The sequence below is a fragment of the Girardinichthys multiradiatus genome, chromosome 15, assembly GCF_021462225.1.
Source record: "Girardinichthys multiradiatus isolate DD_20200921_A chromosome 15, DD_fGirMul_XY1, whole genome shotgun sequence".
Taxonomy (NCBI): Eukaryota; Metazoa; Chordata; class Actinopteri; order Cyprinodontiformes; family Goodeidae; genus Girardinichthys; species Girardinichthys multiradiatus.
In genome coordinates, this window is record NC_061808.1 from 11,045,223 (window position 1) to 11,066,385 (window position 21,163).

Genomic DNA, 21,163 nt, shown 5'->3' on the forward strand with positions numbered 1-21,163 from the left:
ACCACTGAATTGACATTAGAATTTAATGCAGATAGTTTCTCTAATCTGGTACCATGGTTTTTTGTTCCCCTTTTCTTGTCCTCTAGCAGCATGTGTTCTGGTCTATTTAAAAAAAAAATTTTTGTGGAAAAAACATGGATTTGTGTGTGTGTATTTACTCATGTCTTTCATGCATTTTCCTGATTTTTTGTCTGCAGACTCTTTACATGTTCCTGGCGCTTGCCATAACTTGTGATGAATACTTTGTGACGTCACTGGAAAAGATCTGCGAGGTACGGTGGAGGCTTTAATCCTTTTAGGATCTCCCTTTATATTATGTGGCGAATTCATAATTCTTCTCTTCATATCGCAGAAACTAGATCTTAGTGAAGATGTTGCTGGAGCCACCTTCATGGCTGCTGGCAGTTCTGCACCAGAGCTCTTTGCATCTGTCATCGGTACACACATACAGACACATGCATGCAGGTCGTGCATACAGACAGTCCCAGATGGTCTGTGTCTCTGCTGGTTTTGAGCAGATACCTCCTTGTGTGCAGGTGTCTTCATCACTCATGGTGATGTGGGGGTGGGGACCATCGTCGGCTCAGCAGTTTTCAACATCCTATGCATCATTGGTGTGTGTGGAATCTTTGCTGGACAGGTGCGTGAGTCAGAACGAGGGACTTACTGCTGCAGCTGCATCATCTTGTTTGTTTATAAGAAAAACTTGGTGATTTAACTTTAGAAGGTTTATTATTTTCCGATCAATTTGTCAGTGTGTAATGGAGAAGTGCAATTTCTGTGTTTTGTCCTTTTTTAGGAAAGCTCTTTTGTTACCATCATGTAGATTATCCTTGTCACCTTTATCTAAATTGCAACCTAAGAGAAGCTTTTATTTCCTGAATCAAATTAACAAATTATGATTTGCAACAGGTAGTGTAGTATTCTGAAGCTATGACTTTGATGCTAAAAGCATGTTTTTGTTTTAAGATGTGATGTATTGACCTTTTTTATAATTGCCTTTTTTATAAAAAAAAAGCTGATTTTTAGTCACCTGATTAGGATCTTTGTCCTTCAACACCAACTATTTTTCTTGGGTAATCTTGGTTGCTGTGTACATTTTAAGTTCAGTTTGTAGCAAACTAAATGCATGAAAGGAACTGTACATCAGGTGAGGCTAAGACTCGAAATGGGTTGCATAAAATGTAGTGTAAAAGTTGACAACTTTTGTTTTTTGTGAACTGATTTTTTTTTTTTTTTGTTCCTGTAAAGTCATGATTTAGTTTGTAAAAACTTCATTTCTTGAAGCTTTTTTTTTTTTTTTTTTTTTTGAACACGTGGCGTAATGAAAGCAATACTTTCATTTCCATGGTTTCCTAAAATTAAACTGTGGACCTACATGTCACCATGACCCTTTTCTTCCCCCAACAAAAGTACCATCATCAACTTTTCTTTTACTTGTAAATTCTCAGGTGGTGGTTCTGACCTGGTGGGCGGTTTTCAGGGACTCCTCCTACTATACCCTGTCTGTTTTAGCTTTGATTGCAGTAAGTTAACATCAGCTATATATAGATGGATAGATAGATAGATAAACATTTTTGTGTTTGGGTTTTAGATTATACTAAAACTGTTCCTTTTTTTTCAGTTCATTTATGATGACAAGATCGTTTGGTAAGCATTTATCCAATTAAGCTTTAGATGGCCTCAAAACCGTTCAACATATTTTAAACCAATTGCCAAGCAAATATTGAAAAGGAAGAATTTGTTTTCTCTGATGTGGTACACCTTAAGCATGGGCTGGTATTTAATTGTTAAACATTGATGTATGCATTAATTTTATATGAAATACAAAGCAGATAATGCATGCAAATTTTTAGCTGAGGCTTGTCTGCACTCCCTTGGTATCTGCACACAAACCTATAACATGATGCAGCTGCTTTTATTTAAAATCAGAAATAATCCAGCAAATGCCGCAACTTTAGTAGAAACATATTATTTCTTACTTTAGTTGCCCTTAAGTGGTTTAGTTTCTTTACTTTCTGGAAATATTTACGGTCTTGGAAAAACAAACGGCTGCATGGTTGTTTTAAAGTGGAAAAAGTATAGTTGCTTTCTTTAATCTTAGACGTGCATAGCAAGAGGTGGTCTTATTACACAGGAAGGGGAAAAAAAACTTTTTAAAATTTTCATTTTTGATTTCAGAATCCTTTCAATGAAATTTAAGATTTAGAAACCAAAACGTTTTAAAAACCTTGTTATACCAGTAACTGTCCCATGCTAACTTACCACTGCTGGAATAAAATTAAGATCCACATTCAAATCATTACAATAGCGCTGGCTTGTGATTCAGATGCTTTTGCGCTTAATGTTTTTGCCCTTTACACAGTAGTAAGCATTGCCTGTCCTGAAGGAGCCATTGGTGTTCACCATGCTTTGATTTCAATTTCCTAAACAATTTGTCAAAGCAATCCAATAAATTCTGTTGATTTGCATCTTTTCCATGACCCATTTTAAAATCTGATTACGTTGCAGGCTTTAATAAACTCAGGTTACCACATTTAAGAATTTAAATATTTTTTTTTAGACCTCAAATAAACCCTGTTAGTTTCTGTTTATGGCTCCTATGTTTCTAGTTGTACATTTTGTAAAATACAAACTCTGTCCAAATGTAAAGCAACCTGTGCTTGACTGACGTGCTTATTTTTTGTTTTTCTCCTCCAGGTGGGAGAGTTTAGTGCTGGTGATCATGTATGCAGGTTACATCCTGGTCATGAAGTAAGTTCTGCTCATTTTCTAAAAGGTTCTTGTTGGATCTGGCATATTAAAGTTCTGCTTCACTCCTATACACAAACATCTGTGAGTATAGTATAAATGACTGTGCCGTCACAAGAGGGCAGTAATTTTTCCAGCTGGAGGGGAGTGTCCCATTTCTGTCCTCTGCCCAGATGGAGCAAATTTTTAACTGTATGGATATTATGTGCTGCTGCTGCTTGCATGATAAAACATGTTTCTTTTTTTTTTACTAAGCAATGTGATATTTTTCCTAGTTTTTTTTTTTTGGCAACTTGTAGATGACAATCCTTGACATTTTAACTTTTAAACACAGCTGCCACATGTCAGCCTGCAGAGAACCATTAGTCTATCTTTTTTGCTTTGTTCTAAACATAGACCTATGCGTTTATGACCATAAGTGCACTCCATTAGGCCACATTTGTCTTTATAGTCCATACTGAATAATGCCGACCCAAGCTGTCCTGTGCTGCTGTCTCTGTCCAGCTCGTAATCTGTGTTACTCGGTGGCAGCCTGCTTGCTCACTGCCACAAGAGTTTAATCTTTTTCCCTTTGCAGTGGCTAAGAGCACCATGTTTAACTGGATCATTCCTCTTCTTTCTCATTTGGAGAAATGGATGCTTACAGTAGGACATGCTGTCATATCTCCCTTAACCCAAAATATCTGCTGAGCATTTTGGGCTGTTTAAGTCCAAACGAACCAGAGTTAGTTTAACACGCTGTGGCTCTGAGAGAGAATACTCCTCCCTCCCTTATCAAAAAAGGGGAGATGAATATGAAGGGGAAGAATATGATGGCACAAATCATAAGCTGTACATCTCATCTCATGAGTGTTTTGTTTGTTCTCTAAATATAATCCTGTAACTGGGGAAAAAAACACACTCTTAATACCATTATATGCACACTGAAGTTTAGTCTTGATCAAAACAATTGGTGTAGGACTGCCATTCTTCTGCCATTTTAAAGATCTCATGTCACTTGAGCAGAAAAATGTAGTCAGGATGGTTCTCTTTTTCATGTTAAGTGTCAGATTAACTTTACTGAAGTGTTGTAGGAAGAAATTTAGCTTTAAAGGTCAAATCTTGACCTGTGCTAGATCACTTTTGGGTTTTTTAATATTCTGATTCTGAGAAACTTAATTGTTACCTGTAAGCCATAATCATCACAAGTAAACACTTAAAATATCTGTAGTAAATCCAAGATTCACTTTGTGAATAGGATTATTGAAATTTATCTTTAAATGGTGTTTCTAAATTTGAGAACCGTCTGTATGTTGGTTGCATTTATAATGCATGTTGAAGAATGCAGCTATAGATCTGTAGTAGAGACCTTAACGGTTCAAACACTATTGGGCAAACACCAAAGCAGGTTTAGCTGTTAAAGGCGGCTGTTGGAGATGTTTCCTTTTGAGGAAATGTGCACAGAAAATAAAACGGGTTCTGTTTTGTGAGAAAATCCTTACAAAAATGGACACACTTATGACACTAAATTCTGTCTTTGTTCTCTTTAGTAGGACGTTTTTAGTTGTAATGTTCTTTTTGAAGATGCTGAGGGCAGAGAACGACTCTTTAATACTCAACCTATTACCTCTGCATAGTTTGTTCAAAGGCAGGCTTTGTTCCATTAGTGTTAGATACTTTTTCAGTGACATTACATAAAAATGGACCAAAGAGCCTTGTGATTGACCACTGGGAACATTATTTTTGGCTTTCTATTTTCTCTGTATCTCAGCATATATATATTGTATAGCATATTGCTAATGTGGTCCTGTCGAAAATTAGACCCTTGGTAACTACACATGAGGTAACGATAGACATTTTATGACACTGAAACACTTCAACTGTCGGGCTTAAAAAAATAACCTTTTTTTTTTTCTTCATCTTAGATTCAACTCCAGCATGCAGCGTTTTTTCATGGGGAAGTCTAGCAAAAATGTGGCCAATGGTAATGCTGCAACCAGCAGCGAGATGGAGGATGGTAATGCTTGTTTTGACTTTGTTTGGGATGACGACCCGTCATCACCTTTACTCTCAGCAGGTAAGGTTAATCAGACAGGCTGGTTCCCAACTGAATGGTTGAATCTGACTCTCTGGAAGATTGAAGACTTCTTGAAGGATTTTTCTTCTCTAGAGGGGTCTGTGGCTTTGCTTCTTTCTGATGAACTAACATGCTGGTAAAGCCAATGCTTTGTTCTGCTAATGACTTAACTACACTGATTTCAATATCAGAAATGTATATATTTTTGGTTTACAAAGTAGAATGATATGGTCTCTGCAGCACCCTATTTTCTGTCAATATTCTTCTTTTGGTTTTTAATCTTTTCAATATAAATCTTAAATGATTAGGGTGTAAAGATAGATCCAGCTAATGATGCAAAACCATATATATGGTTCACAAGAGGCTTCTCTTATCCTTCAATTAAGTCTTGGTTGACTTTAGTCAAGTACTCTTATTTCAAAATACGCCTCAAACATGTACTTAACAGGATGTCAAGATTGAAGCACTCCCCTTACGTCTAGTGGCTATTGTAGCTTACAACTGCTAAAATCATGCTGAAAATTACTAAAAAGCAGGGACTGTGCGCTCCTCAGTCTATCCACCTGCCAAATGTGCGTTCACTGGCTCCCAAGCCTGAAAAACTTGAACTTCCAAGGATCTGCTACTCTCTCCTTCACTAAAAGCTGGCTCCGTGATCACATGAAGGACCGAATACTTCTGATGTTGGACTTCCAGCTGTTTCAAGTGGGCCACAGCATGGAGCTCTCTGGGGCAGTGGGAGAAGGTGTAATCTGCTTTTCACATTAATGGAGGTTGGTGTGCTCAGGTCAATGTAAAATAAGATATGTAGGCCTCACCTACATGTCTTTTTTTTATTTTTTTTATTTTATTTTTTTTAGAACTTTATAGACTGAAAACGCTTTTTCACTGAGGGAGTTGTCCTTGTTTCTTCTAACCAGTGTTTACATCCCACCACAATCCTGCACATCAGAAGCTATAAAACAGCTTATTGAGCTGATAATAGATGTGGAGGGCAGACTCATAGTTCATTTGAGAGGTTAAAATCCCAACAGAACAACCAAAATAAAAGTGGCATGCTAAGTGTCCCACCAGAGACACAAACACATTGGACCTTTGATACAGTCTTAATAGAAGCATTCCGTGTCTGCTTCATCTCATTCCAACTTGCAGGCAAACAGTGAAAACCTATAAGCCTGTGGTTAAGGCTGTCAGGAAGTGGACTGAGTTGAAGCATGTGTTACAGGCGTGTTTTGACTGCACATGAGTGTTTTTGAAGCTCCAATTAATGACACCAATTAGCTTACACCAGTTTTTGTGAGGATGTGTGCAGAACAAGACATTTCACACATACAATAAACCATAGTTCACATCGGTTAACCTAGAACTCACCCAGCTTAGGGTGCTGGTCTCAACTGCTTCTGCTGGTCAGTCAGAAATCCACTGACGAGTAGAGGCTGGGGATTATTACAATCAGCACCAGCACTCCTGTTCTCTGTACACAAATAACTGCACCTCAGCAAACTTCAGGAGTTTCACTCACTGATCAGCTGTCACTGGTCTGATCTCAGGTAATGAAGAGTGAAGAGTCTGCATACAGACGGGAGGTGGATCAGCTGTTCTACTGGTGTGGCCAGAACCACCCGGAGCCTAACCCACTAAAGACTGGAGATGATGCTGTACTCCCTAAAGCAACTAAAGTACATCCTCCGACAGGAGCTGCTGGTCATTTTCTACATTCAGTCCGTCCTGTTCTCATCCATCACTGGATAATTTGGCTCATCCACAAAACGGGGAGGGTTTAAACCATTTTATTTCCTCTAAAGTTTATATGTATCTGTACGTTTGCTGACTACTTGAAACCAAGGTCAAATGTGCAAACAATCTTGGCAAATGAAGCTTTTTCAGATTCCATAATAATTCTAAGCCACAGCCCTCCCTCTGTTCTGCACTTAAACTTTTAAATAAAAAATTTAACCTGCCTTTGAAATTTAACTCTTCCAGCTCTGACTGCATTATTGCTAGCATGCCTGTCTGTTTGGCCTTACTAAACCTAAACTTACTGTGTTGTGCTGCTCTATGCCTATTTTTTTTTCTGCTTGCATAATGCTTTTCTCCTGCCAGTGTCTACAGCATAGACCTACTCACTCCTGAAGTGGTAATGAATTTTGCAAGAGGAACTGTTTACGCCAGCTCTGTTTACACTGTTAATTTATGTGCATTGTTGCATGCATAATAAGTCAAATTAAGGCTGGATTAAATTAATAAGTACTGTAGAAGGTGTTTTACTTCCTGTGAATGTGATCTAAAAACTTATTTTCCTGCAAAAAAAATATATGGAGCTTCAGTTGCTTGAATACCGTTTAAGACCTTTTTAAAGGGCATGATCTAAAACTGAGGTCAAGTTTTCAGTGCTAGAACTTGTGAAAGCAATATGTCTACACAGTGTACAACTGGCATAGTAGCTTTAAAGCTGGTCTAGGCAGTTAAGGAATGCTTTTTTTTTTAAGGTTCAGTATACAGACATCACACAAGCTAAACACAAACTAAACCAACCCAGCTGGTGCAAAGCATGGTACAAAAGAGGCATGCAGAGCAAAGCCTCAAACATTGACAAGTGGAGAGGTTTATTGTCCTTTATCCTTTCTTTTATTTGGCACCTACTAAAGTTGGCAACAGTAGGAATGATTTATTTTCTGTTAAATCAGAAATGCAGAGCTGTGAAAAGTACTTGGCCTACATGGATTTGTTTTTGTAGCACTTACAAGATGAACTTTAATATCAGAAAAAATGACTTGGGTAAATTAAACAGTTCATATGGTTTAATTTAATTGAGAAAAAGCCTTGTTAAATTATGATCTGTTAATTTTACTAGCTACACCTTGAGCTATTAGAATGAAAGAAGGTGGCAAAAAGATCTCAAAAAGCAACATGTTTGCATCAAAATAAATGAATGAATGAACATAGACATTTATTATCGGTTTGAAAAAGGTTACAAAGCTGATTTGAAAGCATTGGTAATCCACTGTACCAAAGTAAGAGCCATTCTCAAAAAATGATGTGATGTTGGTGGTGAACCTTCCAGGAGTTGCTGGTCTTTTGAAATTACTTTACGCACACAGATAACGCAACCAGGCGGTAACAAAAACCAGAACATCTAAAACACTTCAGGGCTCATTTGTCATTCGTTTAGGCCATTTTCATGATTAAGAGATGGTGAAAAAGAAGAGTATCGAAGTGGTAACACCTCATGATACCTAAGAATTTTGGGTAAATATTTTGTGGACTGATTTGACAAAACTTTTTGGAATATGTCCTGTTGCAGCTGGCTTTAAAACTAGCAGTGTTTAAAGAAAAACCGATACTATTGATGGTTAAATGTAGTGGTGGTAGTATGAGGGTCTGAGGCTTATTTGCTTATTCAGGACCTAGATGATTTGCAAGAATTGATGGAACCATAAATTGTCTTGAAAATCCTGAATATCTGCCCATAAGTTTATGGCCTTAAGCTTGGGCACATTCGCCTTTAGACAATGAGCCAAAGTATACCAGCAAATTCACCTCTGAATGGTGCACATAAGCATTTTTAGTGGCCTAGTCAAAGTACAGAATAAATCCCATTAAGATTCAAATTCTGTAAATGGGAATGGGGCAAAATTCCTCCACAGTTGCATAAGACAAAATCTGTTGCCACACACTTAATGGCAAGGAAGGTATAATCAGTTACTCTGTTTATGATACACTTACATTTACTCTGGTTATCCTTCTCTGATATCAAAATGTATTTTAACTGAAAATTATTTAAATCAAGTCTGTATTGTTGTATTGGTTGGTTCTTTACTGCATTTAAATGATCGGCTGCAAAACGTTTATTTGAATGTTGTAATTCTAATTGTAGACACAAAGTATTGATAATGCCATTATTAAATGAGCTGATAACCAAACTACAGGAATTGGACTGAATGTGCCCTCCAAGATTTAAGAAGGGTTAAGGGTTATTTGCACTAAAAAGCAGTTTGTCCGTTGCTGAGGAAAATCAAATTCAGTTGCACAATATGAAATTTGATGTTGCTAATGAAGGTAAACCTTGTTCTTAAGACACCTGTCATAACAGTAGTAAATGCTGCTTTCTCAGTTAAATAAAATAAAAATTTCATTTAAGGATCAGTCTTGGCAAATGAAAAAATACTTTTTGGGAGTATGAATAGTTCCTACATTTTGCCCATTTACTAAGCTTTTCCACACAGTTTTGTGTCAGAGGGCATCAACTCCTTTATTTTGGCCTGAGGTAGTAAAAACACCACTGTACAATAAATGGATTTAAAATGATCTATAGCCTGCCTTGAGCTCTTCATAGGTCTTGTAAAATTTTAAATTTTCACTTTGGGTGTAACAACATAGGATGTATAGTTTTGCTTCATAAAGCTGAATGTGTGCCTTCAACCCTTCAGTCAAGCCAAGCAAGGCTTACAGCCGTGGCTCAGTGGTGATGGTGGATGAGATGATGAATGCCAGCCCATCAAAGTTCAGGTTTCCTGAGGCTGGACTCCGCGTCATGGTCACCAGCCACTTTGGACCCAAAACCCGCCTTCGCATGGCCAGTCGGCTCATCATTACAGAGGTACAGCAAAGCGTTGTTGCAGCAATTATGTTTGTGTGACTTTCAGTGGAGAGATTTGCTTCATCTGTGTACTTGGTACCATTTGTAATTTTGTTTGCAGAAGTGAGCTTAGTTTGAAAATGTTTGTAGCAGTATGTTTGCTTGTGTGCCCTTTGACTTAGTTTCTTTTTTCTGAAAGCGCCAGAAGTTGGTGCAAGCTGCCAATGGAGTGGAGACGCAAGTAACTGACGGGAAGGTTGAAATCGAGAATGGAACTGTGCCAGAGGACAAACCCAAAGAGGCGGAAGAAAACGACACAATTTCACCATTTCATATTCCAAGTATGTGATTCATGGATTTACACCATGAATTCTTGGCCTGGTATGTATCGACAGCTTAAAGAGTACAAAGATCTGATGTGTGCTCAATCTAGATGATGCTTTAGATCTGAATTTGGAGCTATTGATGTCTTCTCTCATATTTAGTTGGTGGTGTCTCAGGAATGGACTAATGATCATCGACAGCTCCAAGCAAGGCTGCCCTTTATTCTGTGACTACTGATGTGAAGAGGGTCCAATTTATCATTGAACTGACATTTAATGCCACAAAAGTGTTTTTTGTGCAATTATAAGATTTAAACAAAATGAAGAGGGCAATATTTTCTTTAGCTGCTGAGAGATGAACTTTCATACAAACTTTTATATAGAGCTGGTGTTTTTAACCAAGCCAGAAATACTCATTTTAGTCCTGTCTATTGTGCGTACATCTCAGTTACTAAGTGAAGATAATTTTTAAAATCTAATTTAAAGCACAGAAATGATTTGGAAATGATTGAGACTTGATCTGAAATATTTACTGTAAGCCAGACTCCTACTGGAAGGATGGATAGGTGCTCACCAATCAGTGGAATATCTGTAGGCAGAGTAATTGAACACTTAAAACAAAATGCAGCATATTATTGTACAAACAGAGGGAGTTGCTTAGATTTTATCAAGTAGGATTTTAGTGGGGTAACTAGTAAGCAGTATTTTAGTTCCAAAGCGAATCTTGAAACCAAATCTTGCCAACCATAGATGTAAACATCCATATGCTCAAAGATATTGACTGACACCATGATCCCTTACAGCTAAGGTCATGGAGATTGAAAGACTGAAATAAAATTATATTTCCTTACATTTGTGGTCCTTTTAAGCAACATAATTACAGTTGCATGAAGAGTCTTTAATGCTTTCAAAGTTATGTTTTTAAGTTGACTTCAATCTTCATCTTCTGAATCTCATGGAGTCCATTACCCATTGTCTTCCTCCTGCAGGGGGTGTGGGTAGTAAGATAAAGTGGCTGATCTCATGGCCCCTGCTCCTGCTGCTGTTCTTCACTGTCCCAAACTGTGCCAAGCCTCGCTGGGAGAAATATTTCATGCTCTCCTTCATTCTTTCCACTGTCTGGATTGCAGTCTTCTCGTATTTGATGGTCTGGATGGTGAGTTAAATTTGCAGTGGTTCTGCTGTGCTTGAATTAATTTTTGAGTAAAACTGGTGTCATGTTTGTAAATTTATAAATCTGACAGTCACTGGCCATTTATGTCTGTTGCATAAATAAGTAAAATAAAGTTTTTAAAACTTGCTGAACTTTGCTGCCTATTTTGACAGATGTATAAATGCTCTAAATGTGCATTTGTGGCATTTGCTTTTCAAGAAAAGCTACATCATTTGTAAGGAATTTTTCTATTGTCTAATTTATTTATCTCTTGTTTAAGGGCAATTAAAATGACAGTTTTCCAAACTGTTTCACTCATTTAACAAAGATATCAACAAACTGGATTTTCTAGCTGAGGGATAAAATTGGCACCTTCTACCACCTGGTGGCTAGTCTTACCCCCTTTGATTAAATTACTTTGGTGAGAGGTCTATCAGTCTGAGGAAAGTTTGTCCAACTTAGTATTTTCAGCTGTGAGATGTTTGAGGTGTTTCTTGCAGTTACCGCCAAGTATCTGAATGTGGTCAAGACTTGGCCTTTGAAAATTAAATGAAAAGGCTTTAGCTGAGTTAGCCATTCCATGGTTGATCTACTTGACTGTTAGGGTTGACTGTCATGGGTCCAGTTCTGCTTAAGAGTTTCTTACAGATAGTCTCTCATTTTCCTCAAGCACCTGCTGATAAACAGTAGAATTCATGGTGGGCTCTATGATGGTTAGCTGACCAGCTGCAGGAAGCATCCGTAAACCATAACATTTCCAGCTCTTGGAAAGGTCGTACTTTGTTGAGGTTTCTTACCTGCAGTACTACAGGTCCTTCTCAAAATATTAGCATATTGTGATAAAGTTCATTATTTTCCATAATGTCATGATGAAAATTTAACATTCATATATTTTAGATTCATTGCACACTAACTGAAATATTTCAGGTCTTTTATTGTCTTAATACGGATGATTTTGGCATACAGCTCATGAAAACCCAAAATTCTTATCTCACAAAATTAGCATATCATTAAAAGGGTCTCTAAACGAGCTATGAACCTAATCATCTGAATCAACGAGTTAACTCTAAACACCTGCAAAAGATTCCTGAGGCCTTTAAAACTCCCAGCCTGGTTCATCACTCAAAACCCCAATCATGGGTAAGACTGCCGACTTGACTGCTGTCCAGAAGGCCACTATTGACACCCTCAAGCAAGAGGGTAAGACACAGAAAGAAATTTCTGAACGAATAGGCTGTTCCCAGAGTGCTGTATCAAGGCACCTCAGTGGGAAGTCTGTGGGAAGGAAAAAGTGTGGCAGAAAACGCTGCACAACGAGAAGAGGTGACCGGACCCTGAGGAAGATTGTGGAGAAGGGCCGATTCCAGACCTTGGGGGACCTGCGGAAGCAGTGGACTGAGTCTGGAATAGAAACATCCAGAGCCACCGTGCACAGGCGTGTGCAGGAAATGGGCTACAGGTGCTGCATTCCTCATGTCAAGCCACATTTGAACCAGAAACAGCGGCAGAAGCGCCTGACCTGGGCTACAGAGAAGCAGCACTGGACTGTTGCTCAGTGGTCCAAAGTACTTTTTTCGGATGAAAGCAAATTCTGCATGTCATTCAGAAATCAAGGTGCCAAGAGTCTGGAGGAAGACTGGGGAGAAGGAAATGCCAAAATGCCAGAAGTCCAGTGTCAAGTACCCACAGTCAGTGATGGTCTGGGGTGCCGTGTCAGCTGCTGGTGTTGGTCCACTGTGTTTTATCAAGGGCAGGGTCAATGCAGCTAGCTATCAGGAGATTTTGGAGCACTTCATGCTTCCATCTGCTGAAAAGCTTTATGGAGATGAAGATTTCATTTTTCAGCACGACCTGGCACCTGCTCACAGTGCCAAAACCACTGGTAAATGGTTTACTGACCATGGTATCACTGTGCTCAATTGGCCTGCCAACTCTCCTGACCTGAACCCCATAGAGAATCTGTGGGATATTGTGAAGAGAACGTTGAGAGACTCAAGACCCAACACTCTGGATGAGCTAAAGGCCGCTATCGAAGCATCCTGGGCCTCCATAAGACCTCAGCAGTGCCACAGGCTGATTGCCTCCATGCCACGCCGCATTAAAGCAGTCATTTCTGCCAAAGGATTCCCAACCAAGTATTGAGTGTATAACTGTACATGATTATTTGAAGGTTGACATTTTTTGTATTAAAAACACTTTTCTTTTATTGGTCGGATGAAATATGCTAATTTTGTGAGATAGGAATTTTGGGTTTTCATGAGCTGTATGCCAAAATCATCTGCATTAAGACAATAAAAGACCTGAAATATTTCAGTTAGTGTGCAATGAATCTAAAATATATGAATGTTAAATTTTCATCATGACATTATAGAAAATAATGAACTTTATCACAATATGCTAATATTTTGAGAAGGACCAGTATATCTGGTTTATGCCAAACATGCTCTCTGTACAGAGGAGTGAAACGAAATTTGGACCCAAGAACAAAGAACATTATCCAAGAAATCTCGGTATTTCTTTGCATTCCCTCTGACAAACCTTAGTCCTGTCTTCGTGTTTTTCTGAGAGCAAAGGTCCTTACACACCTTATTTGACAGTTAAACTTGTACATTCTTTTTTATTTGCTAAGGCATGCACCTTTGTATACCAACAGCAGTAATGCCTAGGTGTAGGTCCTGTGGTGACATTTAAGGATTCCTACTTTTAGCATCTTGAGGTGGACTTTCCTGGACAGCCAGGCATATTTCCAGACAATGGAATGGCCAAACAAAAATGCGTTTTAGACCGTTTGAAGCTGCTTATGAGTCTGGTTGGTCTTCTTTTTGAAGGCATTAGAAGGCTCTTTTGAACCTATCGTGGTGTTCACTCCCCAACAGTTGGGAGCACACCCAACTAAAGTTGTGCAATTGTGACAAGGCAAACATCCTTAAATGCTAAGTAATGATTTTCTAATCATGTGCATTTGACTTGATACATTTGTGTGTAATGTTAGCTGTAATGTTAGCCCAATTAATTCATCACCTAAAATAGCTTTTCAATTACAAAAGATAAAAATATTTTTATTTTTATTACCTGATCTTTTTTGTAGTGGTGTTAAGACTTTTATATATCCATTTGAAAAACACAGGCTGTCTGTTTGTGTCCTATATTTTATTGCATGACTACATGTAGGGATGGTTTAAAATTTAGATACTGATATTTAAATTAAAAGGAGAAATCTGTGTACCCCTTTTTAATAGGTGTGTGTATATATTTGATAAGTAATCGGGTGGAAACGTCATCAAGATGCTACTGAACAGTAGTGATAAATTGCAGCTATGAATAGAAGTACTTTAGTATTTGGGGACAGAAAAGATATCCTGAAAGGTAATTTACTTGTCAAACACTGATTTATGTACAAAAGGTCAATTTTTGTCAGCTTAAGCTACAGGCAACATAATATTTGATTAAAAGCATCAATCAAATGCAGATCTAATGCTTTATTTTGAGATTGTCATGTTTAATACAGTCTTCATTAAGGGTGCATTTGAATGCAACATGTGACGAGACACTACTGTTAATCATGCCTTTTCTGTGCCTCCTTAGGTAACTATAATCGGCTACACTCTAGGAATCCCAGATGTCATCATGGGGATCACATTTCTGGCTGCAGGCACAAGCGTCCCAGACTGCATAGCCAGTCTCATTGTGGCACGGCAAGGTATTCCTGTTTTGGAAAGATTGCAGTTTAATTTTAATAGCTGCTCTCAGGTCAGTTGGTAGGAGAGCTTTACATTAACAGGAGTGGTGCTTATTTATTTGGTTGATGGATGGAAAAACATGGACCCTAGTAGACAATGTTGCATTAACAAAGGATAACATGCTTTATAAATGTATTTCCCTGAGTAAAAATTCATAATTATGCTTTTGCCGTGATCTAAATAAAGCTTTTTTTCTTAATAACTGACACATTTAGTCATGGCCATCATAGATCAGTCTATATCAGAAAGCCTGGTTGAGAAACAATCATTTTGACTCTCCATCTTGGGATCTGATCCTTGTTTTCTTGAGCTTTTTTTTTATGGGGAAACAGGAAATGTGGCTTAGTCTATGCAAAGTATATGTATTAATACTGTACCAATTAAACCCTACATGTTAAAATTATAGGTAGATTAACACAATAGAGGTAAAGTTGTACAGTTTTGTTTTCTTTCCAGTGCAGCAGGTGCTTTTTCTCTGACTAAACAAAATGAGCAAATGCAGCAAATGAGAACTGCTGCAGAACTCTTTATGGATATTGTACAAACTCATGTTTACTTCCTTCCTTGCTGAAAATGAAATGTCCAAAGGCTCAGAGCAAAAGCCTAGTTGGGGTGTGGGGAAAACTTTCATCTAAAAGAGAACCCATATCCTTGCTGTAATTTGTCGTTTTTATTTCAGGCTTGGGAGACATGGCGGTGTCTAATACTATTGGCAGTAATGTGTTTGACATCCTGGTGGGACTTGGGGTTCCCTGGGCAATGCAGACCATGTGTGTAAACTATGGATCTGAGGTTAGTTTACAACTGAAAACTGTTTCTGACCAGTATTTATCCAAAAATGCGACTTATTAATGGAGGCTTAGGGTCTATGAGCAGACGACTCACCCTCCTATTTGTTTCAGGTGATGATTAATAGTCGGGGGCTGGTGTATTCAGTGGTTCTTCTGCTGGGCTCTGTGGCACTCACGGTGAGCATAAAATATGAACTGACTAGACGTTTACTAATCATACAGACTTTAAATCAAAATGTTACACCCCCCCCTCCATCTCAAACGCTCTTCTAGGGGAAATGAGGTGTGGCAACAAATGTGTCTCAAGCTAATCTAATTGGGGGTTAAAAGGATTAATTTAGTTACTCAAACAGGAGGTACAGTTCAGAATAACCGTTCTCAAGGGACTAGACTGAAATGACGAAGCACAGTGATCAAAAACCCACAAGAGAAACAACAGGTTCAAATCAAGTAGAAGGTCTGAGACTCACTCATGGCATGACTGGTTGCGCAGGCAATTAACTACTTCAGACAAGCACTCAAGACCACAAAAGACAAGGCTTGCAAAGCACACATGGACAAGCTACAATGCTCAGTCTAAAGCTGCCAACTGAATTAAATATCTTTGGAGACTTTTTTTGAATTTGATCACTTGATGATCCTCAGTAGGGAGGCTGGCCCAGGCTCCGACCAGCCAATCCCAAAGTTGTTGCCACACCTGAATCTGCATGTGGGGAAAACTGAACCACTGCTGCCAAGGCTAGAGGCTGAAACGCAAAACAAAACATTGCTTTAAAACGCGTAGTAAAAGTATTCATACTGCATGAACTTTTTGAAACGTCGTCTGACCACAACAACAAATTTTTCTAAATGACCTGCACTTGTATAGCGCTTTTATCAATTCAGAGGACACCAAAGCGCTTTACACAATCAGTCATCCAGTTATTCATACACACATTCACGCACACAGTGGTACGACATATTGTAGCCACAACTGCCATAAGGCAGACTGAGTAAATGCTTTCTAAAACTACCTTTTGGTGCAGGTACAACTGTAAATCTTGTAGTGTATGTCTCCACCAGCTTTCTACATCTCTGGATATAAAGCCTGAATTTTTGCCCATTGTGCTTTTGTAAAATAACATGACCTTTCTGAGACTGAATGAAGAGCCACAAGTGATCCCAAGTTCCATTGAACCACTGGCTGCATTAAACAGGGTAGTTGAGGTCCTGATAGAAGGGGAGCCTCCACCAGTCAACCCTGCAACAGGTTTTCTTTCAGAATTGCTCTTGTTTTGAGTTCATTCAATCTTATCATACATTCTTACCAGCTGCCCTGTTCCTGCTGAAGAAAAACATGCCCACAGCCTGATGCTGCCACCACCATAGCTCACTGTGGGGATTGTTTCACGTTAATGTGCAGTATTTCTTCCCCACACGGTGTTTTGCATGTGAGCCAGAATCATTCAGTTTTGGTTTATTCGGACAATAAAACCTTCTTCCACATGTTTGCCCTAAATGGCTTGTGGTAGATCACAAAGTGGAGACCTGGCTTTCTTCTTGCTGCTCTTCATTAAAGCCCATATTTGTGGAATGCACAACTAGTTCTCCTGCCAACAGATTCTCCCGCCTGAGGTGTCGACCTCTGCAGCTCATCCAGAGTCAACACGGGCCTCTTGGCTGCTTTGATAAGTACTTTTCTTGCAAGGCCTCATTTTAGGTAATGGCCATGTTCCTAGGTCTGCAGCTGGGGTTTGTGGAATGTTCAAAGCTTGGGGATATTATCACCTAGTCCTGTTTTTAAACTTCAGAAATTTTCCCTGATCTATTTGCTATGTTCTTTGGTCTTAAGTTGCTTCTATAATGTTCTCTAACAAAACTCTAGGGCCTTCAGAGAATCTGGATTATATACTGACACAAAATACAAACGAGCATTTTATTAATTGGGTGACTTCTGAAGCAAAGTGTTTTTTTTGTTTTTGTTTTTTTTTGTGCATCAAAGTATGCATGCAACAACTAATTTATAATTTCTTCATATTAACTATTATGTGCTGCTTTGGATTGGTCGTTCATAAAAGTCAGATAAAATATTTTTAATACATTTAAAGATATTTTGGCCATTTATAATGTTATCTTTTAGATAGATGGAGGTAATGTGTGTTGCTGACCTCTTGCCAGGGTGTACTTGTAAAAGAGATCTTCATTTCTATGGGTCCTTGTCTGATTAAATAAAGGTTAGAGAGAAATTCCACACAATGTAGTTTTTAGTGTTTCACCCTTGGAAACAAACACTCCTCCCTCTGATCCTTATGAGTAGCTACAGCCAAATCTTATTACCAGAACCTGTTAGTCAACAGCTCATTTACACAAGTTTATTCTGTGCAAACTGTTAACGAAGATTAGTTTTTGTCTGGAGTGGAAACAGGATTATGCTAAACAAAACATGCTAATTATTTACTTCCACTGAGTGGTCTTTAGTGTACAAGGTTTTTTTTGTTTTGTTTTCTTTTGTTTTCCTCAGCTACAAAAAACAGTGAATCAGTATTCTGATGCAAAGTGCCTGAAGCTGTGCAAATCTGTGTTTCTGATGTTCGACTTTCTATGTCTGCAGGTGTTGGGCATCCACATAAACAAGTGGCAGCTGGATTTCAAGCTGGGCGTTTATGTCATTGTCCTGTATGCTGTGTTTCTCTGCTTCTCCATCATGATAGAGTACAATGTCTTCACCTTTGTCAACTTGCCCATGTGCATGGAGGAGTAGAGCTCAACAGCATCCAATGATTACCAAAACCTCAACACCCCCACTAGCAATCTGAGTTTCTTTTTCAACAAAATGGACCTATATGGCAACTTCTCTTGTTTTCCCCCTTTTCCTGCAGTCTTTATTTGTCAATATTTAATATAATCAAATTTTTTGTAAGGCAGTGCTCTGTAACTGAACTCTTATGTTTCCAAATTGTCCAGTCATTGCACAGCACTGGTCCATTTTTTGGTTTGTTTCAGGCATTGCTGTAAACTTTTAGGTTCTTCTGTACACCTTACTTTCCACCCATGTAGCATGCCTTTAGATATCATGGACCTCCAGAATCATAAGTGCGACTTTAGATTTCACTGTTCTCACTTTACATTTTTCTGATGAGAAGAATCTGTTCCACATCAAGCACTTACTAAAGTCCAAACTCTGTTAAATGTAAAGCCATTCCTAAAAGATTTGAGATTACTACAGTGTCGGGATTTTTTTCCGCTTAAACATAGAAGAGGGAAGAAGGTCTTGGCATCTCCCCTCCGTTAGCTTGACCCACCCCACCCCCCCGGCATGGCCTTAGGCAACAGGGAGATGCTGTTAGTGCTTTACTTCACCCCAACCCTTGCCTGCTTTGCTAATCTTTCCTATAGACCTTTGTCAGGACACTTTATTTCAACGTGTATCGCAGTCCAGATCAACTGACTGTGATGGTGTTATGCATCTGCACCAGTGCACAATGTAAATTTGTAAACACTTTTTTTGTATTTTTTCAAAAAAAAGAAAAGGTTTTGTCTAGTTTGAAATATAGAAACGAGCTTGTTGCAAATATCAGACATTGCTTGTATTTCACTGAAAGCTAATTGCACATGAAAATCGTTTTTTTTTTTTTTTTTTTTTCTTTTTAATATTTTTAAACCTCTTGGTCATGTTTGTGGCTGAAAGTTGTGACAGAGCAGCTTGAGCCTTTTCATTTCTTTAGATCAGGATTGGGACAAAAGTCTACATCTGCCAGATCTTTCAGTCCTCATGAGATGATTTATATTTTAAGATGGCTGCAGTGATGGTAGTTGCTCTCGTTGCAGTGATGCACTCTGGCCTGCAGGGGCCACTGCAGCCCCTCTAGTAGTGCAGAGCGGGCGATCAGTACCACCAGTTATCAGGGAAACTCAGATGGACAGATCTTTTTTTTTTTTCCTTGCGTTGTATGTAGATATTGCACTTTAACAGCCCTCCTCTCATCCTGAATCAACTAGTGCTTCCTTTTGTGTGTTTGTACTTTCAGTGTATAAATGTTTGTGTGACTGTGTGTGAAAGAGCTACATCGTATGTGTGCGTGCTCATTCTCGGAGTGTCAACTTGGAGTGGAACCTCTTTAACAACATGAGCACACTTGTATCTGTCTGCAGTGCATGCTAGGACATGAAAACAAAGCTCCTCCACAGCACAGCAAAAGGTCGAGGGCTTCCAGGCAGTTTCTATGGCTACTGCCTGGCCCACTTTACAAAAAATGGCAGCTAAGAGCACTGCAATCCAGACTAATTGACACAATGCAAAAATGCCTGCTAGTAGTCCAGATGTGGGGGTGCAGAGACTATTAAAGTGTGTGAGTGAGAGTATGGAGTGTTTTTAAGTGTTGAATCATCCTCCTTGGCCACATTGCTGGTGGAGGGTTCTTGTATATGCAATCTAAATGTAAATAATTTATGTGACAAAGGCCCCTGCAAGGTTGCCATATTGATGGGGCATCCTGTGGAGATGTTATGTCAGTTTGTCTAGTATTCTATAATGTGTGAGCTCACAGGTGTGTGACAGCTGAGGAACTGGGCACAAAAAACCGACATCTGGAGCAGTAGCTTTGTGGAAATGTTCATTTTCTCCCACTATTTTCTCTTTTTTCCTTCTGGTTTTCCACTCTGGTACAAGGGCATTAACTCATCGCCAACCCTAGCAAAAGGAGCAGGATGCAGAACCTACTTGGCTGCTCCCAGGACTCTTGTTGTACCGAGCAGACTCTAAGGAATTTACAAAATACTGGACCCCTCCTTAGACTGCTACTCTGCTGGGATTTATCGGCTTTGTTTATGGTGTGTAAGTGACAACACAGGGCCCATAGACACCGCCTCACCCTCTCTGTACAAGGCTTGCAGAACTTGATGCTTTATGGGAACACTGCATGGTGGTGCTGTCTGAGTGGATCCTTTAGTTGATTCTTTTTTCTTTTCTTTTTTTTTTTGTTTCTCTATTTGGTTATGTACATATGTCAGGTCTAAGCACAGCAATAGTTTAAGCACTAATATTTACTTTTTCTGGTCCTAATCTGCAGATGTTTATAATGGTTATACGACTGGCATCTCTGTTCCACTAGCAAAAGTCAAATCTTTTTGGGGAAGGAGGTTCAAAAGGAAAAAAAAAAGTTGAATGACACATTTGTTGTAACTTTGCATAAATCCAGACTGTACAGACATATGTACAAAATACGCCCACGCACTTGAGGAAACACATTAGAGATGGCAATTTGACACGAGAGGACTGGTATCTGTTGATTGAATGCGACCTAATGCACTGTGAGCTCAATGTAACGTGGGAGTTGTTTGTCAAGAATAATAAATGATAAAAATATATTTAATGTAAGTTTAGTTACTATAAAACATTACTAAGGACATCTGTATAACTTATATGAATGTATTGTCTTGCTATACTGGACATATCCAACAAATGCATTTTACTGTAAAGCAATAATGTGAAGAAAAAAAATAAAATGACAAAATGACTCCTATAAATTTGTCTCATGATTTGCCTTACATTTTGGGAATATGTAGAAATGTTTGAGGGGAGGATGCCACTGTCAATTCTGTAAAAGCTGACCAAAATGGAGTAGTTTAAAAGGTAATCATTCCTATATTGGCAAATTAGAAATTTGAGTGGAATCTCGGAAAATGGTGGTTTTTGCTAGAAGTTACCAGTTAAAATTAAGTGCTTGTCTTTAGAATTATGGCAGTACCACAAACTTAAAAAAATAAATAAACTAGTTTCTGGATGAACTGT

At 38.6% G+C, this 21,163-nt stretch overlaps 1 protein-coding gene across 3 annotated transcripts in view; it reads left to right on the top strand.

Annotated features, from left to right (window-relative positions):
- The window catches only part of slc24a4b (solute carrier family 24 member 4b), a 46,339-nt gene extending 25,441 nt beyond the window's left edge, over positions 1-20,898 (top strand). For 2 of the 3 annotated variants that reach the window (XM_047387990.1, XM_047387991.1), the window contains 14 exons: positions 198-272; positions 353-437; positions 537-640; positions 1,452-1,526; positions 1,625-1,650; positions 2,701-2,754; positions 4,656-4,747; positions 9,238-9,407; positions 9,586-9,727; positions 10,699-10,865; positions 14,448-14,562; positions 15,282-15,394; positions 15,505-15,570; positions 17,984-20,898. In XM_047387990.1, the coding sequence (XP_047243946.1) occupies positions 198-272; positions 353-437; positions 537-640; positions 1,452-1,526; positions 1,625-1,650; positions 2,701-2,754; positions 4,656-4,747; positions 9,238-9,407; positions 9,586-9,727; positions 10,699-10,865; positions 14,448-14,562; positions 15,282-15,394; positions 15,505-15,570; positions 17,984-18,133 (1,434 nt within the window). In that variant the 3' untranslated portion in view covers positions 18,134-20,898. The remainder of the gene's footprint in view (positions 1-197; positions 273-352; positions 438-536; positions 641-1,451; positions 1,527-1,624; positions 1,651-2,700; positions 2,755-4,655; positions 4,748-9,237; positions 9,408-9,585; positions 9,728-10,698; positions 10,866-14,447; positions 14,563-15,281; positions 15,395-15,504; positions 15,571-17,983) is intronic. The other variant, XM_047387992.1, reaches the window with a different exon arrangement.
- The last annotated feature ends 265 nt before the right edge of the window (positions 20,899-21,163 follow it).